A 14,181-nucleotide genomic window follows, 5' to 3' on the forward strand; every position below is an offset into this window, starting at 1 on the left:
ATTCTTTGAAAATAATTTTTATTTTATGGTGACAACATGAAAATACATAGATTATTATATAAATAAATTCATTGAACTCCTAGATTATATTTTACAATGACATCAGACAAGATCCACGTCGAAAGTTGTAAAAAATGATCGTACGAAAATGTTCACGATTTAATTCCATTTTTGGGCCGAGCTTTCTGAAAACTCTTATAACCTTTTGACAAGGCCTTGGTCGCATCGGCTCGTGCACACCACCTTGTGTCAGACACTTTTTTTGGAACTAAAGACGACGATTGTTTAGTTTCATCTTGTGTTTCGAGACTCTAGAGCATAATTGCCCAGCGATGAGTTGATGCCGAAAAAAAGTTGTACACTTCTTGTACAAATCCGAAGAATGAGATTGCTCCAACGCAGCTCTCCGCAGCACGTACTCCAACCAAATTCAACGAGTGCGCTGCACATGGGACGTAGTGAGACGAGGGGATTTATTTTTTAATATGTGCCTGTAGACCATTGTAACAGCCAGACATATTTGCTGCATTGTCGTAAGACTGACCTCTTGTATTTTTTATATCAATGTTATTTTGATATAAAAAATTTAAAACTGTAGTAGCTAGTTCTTCCCCTTTGTGACTTGCAATAGGAATAAATGTAAGAAAACGTTCTGCTACTTCTCCATTTGATGCAACGTATCTCAGAATTACAGTCAACTGATCTGTATGGGATATATCAGGCGTTGAGTCGACGCTCGGTGAAAAATATTTTGCCATTATAATTTCATCTATAATATGTTTTAAAACCTTGCTCCCCAATATTTCAATAAGTTCCTCGCAAATCGTAGAAGACAAATACGACTGTCTTCCTTTTCCGACATTATCATATTTGGCCAAATGAGAACTAAGGAAGGGATCATACTCCGCGAGTAATTCTAAAATACCCAAATAATTGCCATTATGCTGGGAACTAAGAATTTCGTCATTGCCACGAAATGCTAGTCCACGGGATGCTGAAAATTTTATGACTGACACCACCCTTTGTAAAACATTTAACCAAATTCTTTTTCTTTGTTGTATGCATTTCCATAGAAGTGTCAATTCGGCCTCGACAACGCCGTACACTAATCAGGGTCTGTACACATTCTCGGTGCGTTTCTGTATTCTCATGGGATTTTTATTTATTTATTTTATTCATTTATTTATTTATTCTAAATTCGGGACACACAGGTAAAAGAACCCAAACAAGTATCCACTAAAATACAGATTGTGCTAACTAAACTGGCGTTCAACAGGTAAATGATCTAAATGCTTAATCTAAAACATAAATGATTAAAAATTGAATATTTTCCTTATGTTACTTTTATACATTTGTAAGGACATGAAGAAAACGTCCAAATTGGAACAGTATCTGTTGAATGAGTCTGTAATTCTATTTATTGGAGAGTTTTTCCCCACATTGGTGTTATATGTGGAAGTAGCTAATAAATATGTATTCCTTGTGTTTCTCTGGGGTACATGAAAGGACATCATTGCTATCAACTCAGGCGAGTCAATAAGATTCGTTAAAATTTTATAGCCAAACACTAGATCCGAAGTGATTCTCCGTTGTTCTAGAGGCTGAATGTTATAATAGTTACGGATTTGATTAATACCGTGAGTTACATAGACATTAGTGATTCGGTAATGAAGATGTCTAACAAACCTATTTTGCAGTCGTTCTAAACGCAACTTGAATGTATTATAGCAAGGATTCCATATAATGCTAGCGAAATTCAACTTGCTATAAACAAATGCATAATAGATAGTTTTAATAGCGGCTTCGTTGTTGAAGTCTCTGCACATTCTATTGAAGAAACCCAGTGTTCTGTTGCTTCTATTTATGACATGGCGATTGAAATTCAATTTTGTGTCAAAGTATACTCCAAGGTCCTTGATATATTCTACTAATGCAATACTATTCAACAAATACAGAAGCAATATGGGTGAATGATTTCTATAAAACGAAATACATGTACATTTTTCCACGTTGAGTTTCAGCTTATTCATATCACAATATATTACAAATCTAGCAAGGTCTTCCTGAATTTTTAAACAGTCTCTTATAGAGGTAATTTTTTAAAATATTTTCAAGTCGTCCGCATATAACAAAATATTAGAATAAAGGAAACAAGACTGTATGTCATTTATGAATACTAAAAACAACAGTGTACCCAGGTGTGAGCCCTGAGGTACCCCTGAGGTAACCACGAAGGGCGTCGACTTGAATCCATTGATGCTAACAAGTTGACTACGATTAAATACATAAGAGCACAGCCACCTAAGAAGATCGCCCTGTACACCAATTCCAGCAAGTTTCGACATGAGTATGTTATGATCAACCTTGTCAAAAGCCTTGCTGAAATCAGTATACAGTGAATCAACTTGTTCACGGCTGTCCAGTGCACTCGAGATATATTCGGTGTAAATGACTAAATTTGTTTCGATGTAATGTTTAGCGAAGAAACAATGTTGAATGTCATAGAGTGAGGTCTTTAAACTATAAAATAGTGAATCATAAACTATGCTTTCAAATACTTTACTGAAAATAGAGAGTTTACTTATACCCCGATAGTTATTGACTAGATTTCTACTGCCTGAGTTTTTATTCTACTGCCTGAGTTTTTATATATCGGGATGAGAAGAGCCGTTTTCCAAATCTTTGGGAAGATACCAGACTGAATATATGTATTGAAAAGTTTACAGAGTGGGTGGCATAGACTGACTGCACAATTTTTAACAAAATACGATGGATAGCCGTCGATTTCTGCACCTTTATTGACGTCTAATGTGTTCATTTTTCCAAGCACTAATTCAGGAGTGAAATGGATAGAATGAATCAAATTGTTGTTGCTAAGATGCGCGGAGAAATTATAAGATTGTTGATATGGACTATAAACAGAACGAAAGTAGTTGGCAAAAAGTATACAAATATCTTTGGCGTTATCTGCAATGGTATCATTAAAATTCAATTTATTAGGAATACCTACACCATTTCGACAACTTGACGCGTATTTCCAAAATTTCTTCGGGCAGACTTTGATATCTGTTTGAATATTATCAATGTATGCTTTGTAATTTTTTAAGATTAGATTCTTGCCCCTACGCCTGAGTATTTTAAATTCCTCATAATAATACTGATAGCCATACTTCTTCCATTTTTTATGCATCAGGTTTTTGCGTTGTATACAGTTAACAGTATCGATAGAGGAATATAGAGGAAACCTCTTATTCCTAATAGTAACCTCGGGAACATACAATCTAGTACCTTCCTCAAGAGCTTTATAGAACTTTGTTACCGCTTCGTCAATCAAGAGGTTGGTAAAGAGCTGTTCCCAGTCGCGATTATGAAAGTGATTATTCAACTCATCATAATTTGCTTTCTTATAATTAAAAATTTTTTCAATTTTGATATTAATTGGGTACATTTCTTGGTAATATATATAAAACTCAATAGGTGGATGATAAGAATCGGCCCTCACCAAAGAAATATCACTCATTTTCAAATCCGTTAATTCAACATTTACTGAAAAAACCAAATCTAATGTTCTATCATCGATATTTCGCACATAATTATATTGGGAAAATTCACCAAAAGAGAGAAGGTCAATCAGAGGATCATTAGTATTATCAGTATTTGTTGGGATGAAAAAGGTGTTACATGGACTGGGCATCCAGTTAATATACGGAAAATTAAAATCACCAAATATAATTATTGAGTCACCTGAAAGTTCATCAAGGTTCTCTTGGAGTTTCGAAGTGAAGGATGTTCTTGCATAATCATCTCTAGGTGGGAGATAAACACAGCACACATGAATTTTTGTAGCGTTAGCGCATTCGTGTATAGTAATCCATATATCCTCTGCTTCACTTTGTAACTGAATTTGATGAGTAACCTCGAGATTTTTCTTAGTACCGATTAGAACACCACCACCAAATTTCTTGTGATCTGCACTAGCACTCTCACGGTCACGGCGAAATATATTGTATTGTGATTGGTCAAGAACTTCGGAGTCATAAATTCCATTGAACAGGTTTGTTTCTGTTATCAAGTATAAATCAGCATCTATATTAAGGGTATTCAGTTTAAATTCAGCAGTTCTAGATCGCAATCCATTTACATTCTGGCCATACACTAACAGTTTATCCATGAGGACCAGATATAATAATCAATGAGACTTATGTGAAATCAGGAAAGTAAAACTACATTTTTTCGATGAGTTCTTGACTTTTGATAGCAATTATCCTGGATGAATCATCTTTCCTGCAAAAACTAACACCGTTCTTGACCCAGACATACTTGAATTGCTTGTCCCTGGCAGCTGCCCTGACGTCCCTATACAACAGTTTATTAGCCAACGTTAAGTGCTCATTAATGTAGAATGCATCCGAAATTCCATCCAGAGACATTTTTGCTGAATTATTGTTTCTAATGCGTTTGGTTTTTACCGCCATCAGAAATAGATCCCTCTCTTTCCTAGACGTAAATTTAACAATTATATTCTTTGATGTCGTGTTTGAAGAATTGTGATTTGATTGGACCCTAAGTGCATAATCGACTGTGTGAGGAGTCACATTGCAGTTAATGTATGCTCCTATTTTCTCCACAATATTTAGTAAATCTTCATTCCGTTTTTCAGGAATACCCTGTATCTCTAGGTTATTCGAATGTGAAGCCTGATCTAGGTCATTCACTTTTGACTGTAGAGATTGAATTCCATCCTGTTTGAAACTGTGATTGGTTTTCAACACCACCAAAAAGAACACATGGTAAACAGTATACTTTTCCAGTCGATGGAGAATACATGAGCCACTCTCGTTTCATTTTACCACCACTTATATGTTTACGAAAAAACATTGACTGAGAAAAACATCTTTTGCTATCTTCGTATTGACGGCTTGAAGCAGAAAAATCACAGTCAAAGTGTTGACATTCGTTAAAATCTCTGATACACCAATAATCTTGTATTTCTTTGGTAATATTTTGCCACAAGCCAATGTCGTTCCGGTATTCTACAACTTGATAGGCTACGTTTTGTTGTGGTGATTGGACGTCGTTCTCAGCCTCACTTGCCTCGGCACCTGCTGAAGTAGCTGTTTCTTGATACTGGTTAGCCTGTTCAGAACACTTGCTAAGAATATCTCCTGAGTCCGCCTCGGAACTCTCGGTTTGATCAGCAGCAGACGTACTCGGAAAAGGTTGATTTTCGAGTGGTTGACGAACAAATCCGAAATGGAAAAGGTTGTGCGTCTTCTTCAATACCTCATCACGCTTATTTTGTTGGTCTAGCCGCTTTTTACGTTTTTCTGCACCGCTCAAATGCTTTTTTTCACGGACTGATCGGGCATTTTGTTCCTTGAAAGAAAGGTGTAAATGAAAAACTATGACAAAGAAATGGTTAAATTTCTTAAAAAATAAAGAACTTCGTACCTAATAATGGTCAAATTATAATGTCACAAATAATTATTAAACTTACCTTATTTAATTCTGTTTTATAATCAAGATTTATTCTCTCGTTAAGTTTTCAAGACAGTGTTCATAAAAAGAACTAATACTCTACTCCTATTCAGAGTAAACACAAAGCATAAAATGTTTTTCAATTCAGTGTCGTAAAGCGCTCCTGATAGCATCCTACGAATCGGGGATTTTCTCAGCGTAAAACGACATAAACAGTCCGCCTACTAGCTGCGTTCCGAATTTTTTAAATACTTTTGGTGTATGTGAAAATCGTAAGTCTTCAAACACGGAGCACAATAAAACTTTCTTAAATTTTCCTTACAATCGCAAAACTCACATATTGTAATTAACGTATTTCGAAAGTTTCGGAATCATTACGCTACAAATTATTATCACGCTACGGAAGCTTATAGAACGCACCCTCAACGTGAATGAAGTCCAGTTGCGTTCCGAAGGATTAGATTAGTTCTAATATTAGATACTAAATGGTTCTGTATGTATAAAGTGTTACATGCGTTGAAAAAAAAAATAGTATTGTTGATTATCATTTTCGATCCATAAAACTTTTTTTTGCGGACTGCAGTGGGCCCCTGTCGATCCTGGGCCCCTAGGCAGTTGCCTACTCTGCCTTAAGGTTAATCCGGCTCTGTACTTACTGCATAACAGTTTATTTACGAGTACAAAAGAAAATTTGCTGAAAATTTCACCAAAAGATGTCTGTATTTTTTAAAGAAAACAACTCTGAAACCAAGCAAGATAACGGAATATGGCGAAAAGCAGTTGAATATAGATTCATTATGTAGAGGTTATGTAGAGGTTTAAATATGATTTCATTATTCTTTTAACTGACATGTACGCTCTTGCCCGTTTTGGGGGGGAAGTGCGGATTATTGGCATGTAGTGAACTTTTCTGTTATTATGTGAGTATAAAAGTAAAAACGGAGACACTGATAACAAATTTTCCGATACAATACTTACATAATGCTTTGTTCACCAGCGATATAACGTTTCCTGTTACACATTTATTTGTTTGAAGTCTAACTTTATAAAAACCATTCTGCACTTACCCCACTCCACCTTAGTACAGAACATCTCAAGTTACAGAATTTACAAAATCCATGGGTTTTTCCACGTTTATGTTTTTTTGTGTAAAGCTATGGCTGTCGAACCTCTGTCTGCTCTCTGTAAAAATTCCATTTCATACTTTGTATTATTTATACATAGGTATTATGTTAGGGGAATATTGGAATTCGATATAAAACATTGCCCACCAACATCGTGAAAATGCCGTGGAAAACTTCCACAAACGAAAATATTCTCAACTTTCCACTTAGGCGAAGAGAGATACACGTATTATATTACAGAATTAATTAAATCTTCTACCTTTGATGCGGATTCCGGGCTTTGTTGTGGCCACAAAGATGAGGAGATTTCTACTTGGCTTATCACCCTACGTCTGTTTGTGAAACATGCCAAGAGAAATAATAAACAACGTGAGCTGATGAAAATGATATATTGTCGATTTCTCTTCAATTTTAAATCTTGAATGAGATTAGTGATCAACCGATACTTCGTTTGGTCATCGTTTTGCCTTTTCAGCCCCAATGGAAATGATACTAGGTTGTTTCAAAAGTATTATCCGTTTAAATTTTACGTGTATTTGTCGCTCAATATCTCAATAAATATTTATTCTACAATGTGGTATTGATGTGTTTGTCTTCAGGAAATTTTTAAATGTTCCGCCATTTTGTAGTAGGAGAAGATATTGACTTCATATTCTAGGGTTATGAAGTATTCGTCAGGAGCTATTTAATTTTTTTCCCAGATGGCGCCCAGTCGCCATCTTGATTTCATTTGTCAATTGCACTTCAAAATAGAGTATTCATGCATTAATTTCATTATCCCAAATTTCAATTTTTTGAGTTGACCTGTTCAAAAAATAAAAGGCGGGGACATTAAAGAAATGCACTGTAGAATGCAGGAACATGCAAAATATATTCTTTGCATGAATATTTTGTATATTCATCATTTAATTCCCAGGCGTCGACAATTATTGACGCAAATTTCCTAGAGACGCTGTATGTTTTCTATAAAGTGTACTCTCAGAGTATATTCATAAAAAGAAATCAAGGTGAAACACATCTGGTAGCTGTGGTGGCCTGCAATTTCACCTTTTCTTTCAATGACATGCCATGTGACATGAAGGTCCGACTTTTGCGTTTCAACAGCTCTATGAAAAGTTGTTTTGATCTTTCATGATTTTGAATAATCACAAATTGAGTTGTTTTGAATATTTTCTTTGAGATTTTATTTCCTGAATTATTTTTGTGGTAACTGAATAAATTTTTCAGTGAAATTTTACCACTATGTATAAAAATTCGATCAATAACTCATTTAGTTCTAGTCATCAGTAATAACCCATCAAGTCGAGTATGAAATTGATATTCGCCCAAAGGACAAAAAATAACTGAATAATTTGTCGCTTCATATCCGAATTGATGTATCGAGGACAATTTTTCTAATTACCAATTTGTGGAATGTATTTGCTCCTATAATCAATCGAATGTAACATGCTTTGAAATTATTGTGGAAATTTTATTATTTAATGTTGATACTGATTTCCATAATAGGTTAATTTATTCTCGCAAATGAAACGATAATTATTTTGACTGGGGTGGTTTCGCGGCAAATGGGGGGAAATTTATGTCGTAATTGTTGATGTTATTGGGAGGCAAATCATAGGATACATCATGGAATAAACAGTGTAGTTCGCTATATCAGGAAACGATAAAACATTTATTTATTATTCCGATAATAATTACATTGTCATTGAACAATTCTATTGAATCGACCCTAATTATCGGTTAACGGAAAATCTCATTTAAAATTTCACAGGCCATGGTTACGGTGATGTTTGGACAAATGAAGAAGAATTGGAAAAAATGTCTGATGTTTGTTAACTGTTCAATATTCCAGTGTCGCCAGAACTACGTCATTTTAGCAAAGCTAATGTTTATGTATCAAAATTGCCACATTGTGAGTACAAAGATGTTCTGAACTGAAATACAATTATTAATTTTGTTTCTAGAAAGGTGTTCCTCTATTATTCTCCTACGTAATTTGAATCCATCTCAATTATGCAACGGTACGCGTTTGGTCATCAAAAAGATCACCGAAAATATTTTTGAAGCAAGCATTTTAACTGGGAAGTTTAAAGGAAAAGTGGTCCTGTTGCCACGTATTCCAATGATACTGTCAGATTCTACCATACCCTTCAGAAGGCTATAGTTTCCAATTCGTTTAGCTTTTGCCATGTCTATAAATAAGTCTCAAGGCCAAACAATGTCCATTTGTGGTTAAGATTTGGAAAATCCATGTTTTCCTCATGGGCAACTATATGTTGCATGTTCACGTGTATTGATTTTTGCTTAATATCAACTGTACGAAAATTTTAACCAATCGTGTTCAAAGTCCGTCCCCTTCAAATCCCAATCCAGTGGATTTTTATACCAGCTTTAACGTTTCCGTCTTCGTTCGTAAATAATAATTTCATTGTACTAATTGGTGCATTAGCATTGATTCCAGTGGCGCATTCGCTGTTTCAGCTGCAGGAAAACCCGGAAAAACTTGCAGCATCACATCATCTGAAAATCTTGATCTGCCAATGTCCTCTCTTTCATAGCAACTGAACTGAAATTACAGGAAGTGATGTTTGGAAACATATGGAACATATTAGAACATATCTACGAAATTCGGATTGGATGGTACATACAGTGTGTCTCACTTCTCATGGAAACACCCCCGTATCCTCCGTAATATTCGAGGTGGAACGATGAAACTCTCAGGACTGATGGAAATGCTCAAAGTGCACCTACCACCTGAATGAGGTTGGCCAAAGTGATATACACTGTCTGCCACTTGCGATGGAACACCCCATTTTTACGGTAAAACATATTAAGGGGCAAAATAGGCTCAAAATTTCTTCAGATTCGTGATCAGGACTACCAACTTATTACAAGTACACTTTTTTCCTGAAAAAATTTCAGTCCTGAAAAATCCGAATTTGTTTCACTTCTCATGAAAACACCCCCGTATCTTCCGTAATAATTGAAGTAGATTTTTTTTTGGTTTTGACATCAAAACATGAACGAAATTGTTCAAGAGAAACTCGACTTTTGTTTTCACGTAAATAATTTATTTTTTATTTTGTTGTCAGGAAAGTTATTCCTTCTCAATAAGAGAGAAAATGGTAATTTTGTAAGAGAAACGGAAACATGTAATCAGTGAGGTTAGTTCATATTCTCATTTTCCCATTATTTAAAAAAAAACAAGGATATTTTGTGGCAAAAAATGTTATGTAGTTCAAAATTCTTTCAAAGTACTAGTGTAAAAATCACATTTTCAATTAAAAAACAAAACAATCAATTTGAAATGATTTAACTGCTGACAATTTTATATTTTCGTGCCTTCTATGAAATTTCCCTCCAATCGAACACATTTTTCTATGCGCCTTCTATTATTTCCTCCAACTCTTCTCAGTTCTCTAGGTGTGATTTCTCTACACGCTTGTATAATTCTTGCACGAAGATCTTCCTTATTTGTTGGCCTATTCTTATAAACTTTATTTTTCAAGTTTCCCCATAAATAAAAATCCAGGGGAGTTAAATCTGGGGATCGTGGTGGCCATACTACGAGAGGGCTATTGGGTCCTATCCATTTCATAGGTAGATTCCTATTCAACCAAACCCTTGTTATGCCATTATTGTGAACTGGTAAACCATCTAACTGAAAAATCATGCTGTGTCTCACATCCAAAGGTGGTTCTTCCAACACATCGGAAAATGCATTTTCGAGAAAATCAACGAATAGTCGTCCGTTTAAATTTTGATCGAAAAAAAATGGCCCGATAATATTTCCGTTCAGGATACCACACCACACCACACTTTCTGAGATATTTGGTCTCTACAATTCACCACCCAATTTGGATTTTGTTCAGCCCAAAACCTCATGTTCTGGGAAGATACAACACCATTCGTGGTAAAGGTAGCCTCATCACTGTATAAGATAAGATATACTTCAAAAAATTCCTGTCATTGAGATAATTTCCCTGCATCCATAAACAATACTCCATACGGCTCACGGTTCAAAAGAAAATAAAAATAAAAAATATATTTTAAGAATTATAAGTGTTAGCAAAATTTTGTACTATAGATGAAATATTTAAATATTTTTAATTACCCGTGATTCTGTGATGAAAAAAGTTTTGAACGAAAGGGAAGATACATTTTAAAATCTAATTCGATTACTTTAAAGCAAACCAGAAAATGGATTTCAACAATGAAAACTTTATAGTAAATTGTACACCTAAAAAATTCAATATTTCAAAAAATCGAAAAATTAGAATTAAGGTGCTTGATATACATATCAAATCAAAAGATTGATTTGAAAAATAAAATTATTCACTGAAAAAATATTTTTAGTCCATTATTATTTTGAATGAAATTTCAAATCAAAACATCAAGACTGAATTGTTTTTTGAAATTATTACTGCAAATTTTCTCTTTACTTCATAACAAATTTTACAACTGTCCGCCCTCTGTTGGAGACTTACTAAGACCTCAAACCAATGCTCAAACTTTATTATGTTGTTTGAGAAGAATTTTACGCCGTCTTCGTGCGCATTGAAGATTTATAATACTAGTGACTAGAACTTGAAAAAATGAAAGTATTTTTGACAATAAATCGGACTGAAAAGTGAAAAATAAATATAGTTCATGAAAACTAAAAAACACGATTTTGAAGAACATCGAACTAAAAAGTTAAAAATATTTTTTTAAAATAAGCTTAAAACAATAACGAACGACAAATAATGAAAAACGCGTGGGCGCTTTGTGCCATATTTTTATATATCAAGCGCACGTCGCTATTTTCACAATAATACTAGTATTTTTCGTTCGTTATTGTTTTAAGTTTATTTAAAAAATATATTTTTAACTTTTCAGTTCGATGTTCTTCAAAAAGGTATTTTTAGTTTTTTTAAACTATAGTCCGTTCATAATTTGTCGATAGCACAAAATGAGGGCCCAAGTCATAAAACGGTCGTAAAACTCGTAAAATCATAGGCGGAGGTTCCTGAGGTGTTTATTCATTAAATATAAAGCTTCAGTTTATATTCGAAACTTGCCTTGAAAGGGTGAAGTTGTTACGAACGAAAATAATTTTTGGTTTAGTACATTTTTTAATCGCATTTAATTTACGGCTCGTTGGTGTTTCGGCGTCTACGGCAGTAATTAACGTCTCTAATATTTATTTTGCGAATTTTGTGCAGTGCGTGAGTAACTTTTTTTCATATTCCTACAAACATATATGTACCTTTCGTTCCTGCTTGTTTTGTTTGATTGCTTGCGATGGCTTCGTCATCATCATCAACATCATCAAGTTTTACACCGGTACTGTTGCGTACAGTCAGTAAGTCTGTCTATTCACCAAGAGAGAAGACTATTGTTTTGAACGTTCACGATGCTCTGGTTTCTCAGAATCCCACAAACACTGTTCAGAACATAATCAAGAGTTGTGACAACATGACGGGCGTAGGGGAGTCAACAATATATAGGTTCCTATCAGAAAGAAAAAAAAAGGTATAGCTAACCCAAATACAAACGAATACTTAAAGAGGGGGAGAAAACCTATTGAAATTGATGAATTTGCCAAAAATGGTATTCGAAGGAAAATTCACGAATTTTTTTACAAAAAAGAAATACCCAACTTAAACAAAATTTTACAAGAAGTTAGAGACGACCCGGATTTGCCTCATGTCGGACGAACCAAATTGTGACAAGTTTTAAAAGAATTAAATTTCCGGTGGGAGAAATCAGACCGAAAATCACTTTTGATTGACCGGGAAGAGATAATATGTTGGAGAAGGAAGTATCTAAGATCTATACGAAAATTTCGGGCTGAAGGAAGGCCAATTTACTATCAGGACGAAACGTGGGTAAACGCAGGTCATACTCTCACAAAAATTTGGACAGATAAAAATATATCAAGCTCCAGGCAAGCCTTTATTGAAGGTTGGTCTACTGGTATTTCCCCACCCTCTGGTAAAGGCAGTAGATTAATAGTTTCTCACATTGGCAGTGAAAAAGGATTTGCTAAGCATGGTTTGTTGGAATTTGAATCCAAAAGCACAAAAGACTATCACGAGGAGATGACAGCTGATGTTTTCGAAGAGTATTTTGAGCAGATGATTGAACATATACCACCAAACTCAATTATAGTATTAGATAATGCACCTTATCATTCACGACTAGTTGAAAGACTTCCAACGACTGCGTGGAAGAAACAGGATATCATTGACTGGCTGCGGAATAAGTCCCTGCCTTACGAAGATGGAATGGTTAAAGCAGAACTTTTAAAAATTGCCCGGCAACACAAATCTAAGTTCAAGAAATACGTAGTTGACAAAATGGCGGAAAGACGAAACATCACAGTCCTTAGACTTCCACCCTACCACTGCGAATTAAATCCAATTGAACTCATTTGGGCACAAATGAAAAGCTATGTGGCTAGAAAAAATACGTCATATAAAATACAAGCTGTACGTGAATTGTTATATGAGTCCTTACAACATATTACAGAACAAAATTGGCGAGATGCAGTAAGACATGCAATAGAAGAAAAACAAAAAATGTGGGATCTTGACAATATAATTAATGCGACTGTAGAGACACAACCGCTAATTATTAACCTGCAAGACGACTCGGATTCCGAAGATGATCCTGTTTATTTTGAATTTGAATAGTTTTGTAAGTAATCGTAGTTTATATCATTTAAAAATAGGTATTAATTAAATAAATGTATCTTTTACAAATTGCAAGTAACTTATTATTTTTGAATAAAATAAAGAAATTTTTTTAAAATAAAAATACAGTTTACAGTACCTACAGTTTAAGAATATTAATATATTTATTTATTTAAAGTAACTAATGTTTTAATCATATACTCTACGACACTGGTCACTCATTTCCACTCAAAATACCTACATAATCGGATTAAAAGTTTTATAGCTGTATTGAATTTCATCAGATACAAGGTGGGTTAGTCGAAAACATCTTAAAGTGCCAGTTTTAGTTTGGTTTTTGTTATTATATCATATTAGCTGTCCTCTCTGTATTTCAGTTCTCTAATGAGGGTCAAACTTGCAGTGAGCTATCAACAAATTATGAACGGACTATATATTTATTTTCTATTAACACGTGCACCTGCTGCCTTATTTGTAACCCTCCTTTGCGCGCCTGCTGCCTTGGGCTTGGTAGCTGATTTTCAGGCTTTCTCTCCGAAAACAGAAAATATCAATGGTTATTTTTCTAAACAATATACGGCTGATTGATCCCAAAGTTTAGATAAAATAAATATAGATTGAAAAGACTAAAAAACACGCTTTTATAACATACGAAAATAAAAAATGAAAAATAAATATAGTCAAGCGACGGGCGCTTGATATACAAAAAATATGGCATAAAGAAAGTATTTTTAACTATTTAGTTCGATGTCATTTTTTTCATCAACTTTTTTATATAAATATTTTTTTCATTAATTATCAATTTATTGTTGAATAATTATTTGAGAAATTGTTATATAATTTTCATTTATCAATATAATTGTTTTATTTTGTTTTGAGAATAGTTATTATAGAAATGTTGA

General features: G+C 34.2%; 1 protein-coding gene across 1 annotated transcript; it reads right to left on the reverse strand.

Moving 5' to 3' along the window:
• Positions 1–3,641: 3,641 nt before the first annotated feature.
• LOC141482242 (uncharacterized) lies at positions 3,642–8,792 on the reverse strand. Its single transcript, XM_074175247.1, has 3 exons — positions 8,745–8,792; positions 5,091–5,376; positions 3,642–4,843 (listed from the first exon to the last, which is right to left on the reverse strand). The coding sequence occupies exons 1-3, from the start codon at positions 8,790–8,792 to the stop codon at positions 4,224–4,226; spliced, it is 954 nt and encodes a 317-aa protein (XP_074031348.1). The 3' UTR covers positions 3,642–4,223.
• Between the last annotated feature and the right edge of the window lie 5,389 nt (positions 8,793–14,181).

The sequence above is a fragment of the Leptinotarsa decemlineata genome, unplaced genomic scaffold, assembly GCF_025532065.1.
Source record: "Leptinotarsa decemlineata unplaced genomic scaffold, Ldec_3_MD MMD2_tig00000882_RagTag_RagTag, whole genome shotgun sequence".
In the NCBI taxonomy this organism is placed as follows: domain Eukaryota; kingdom Metazoa; phylum Arthropoda; class Insecta; order Coleoptera; family Chrysomelidae; genus Leptinotarsa; species Leptinotarsa decemlineata.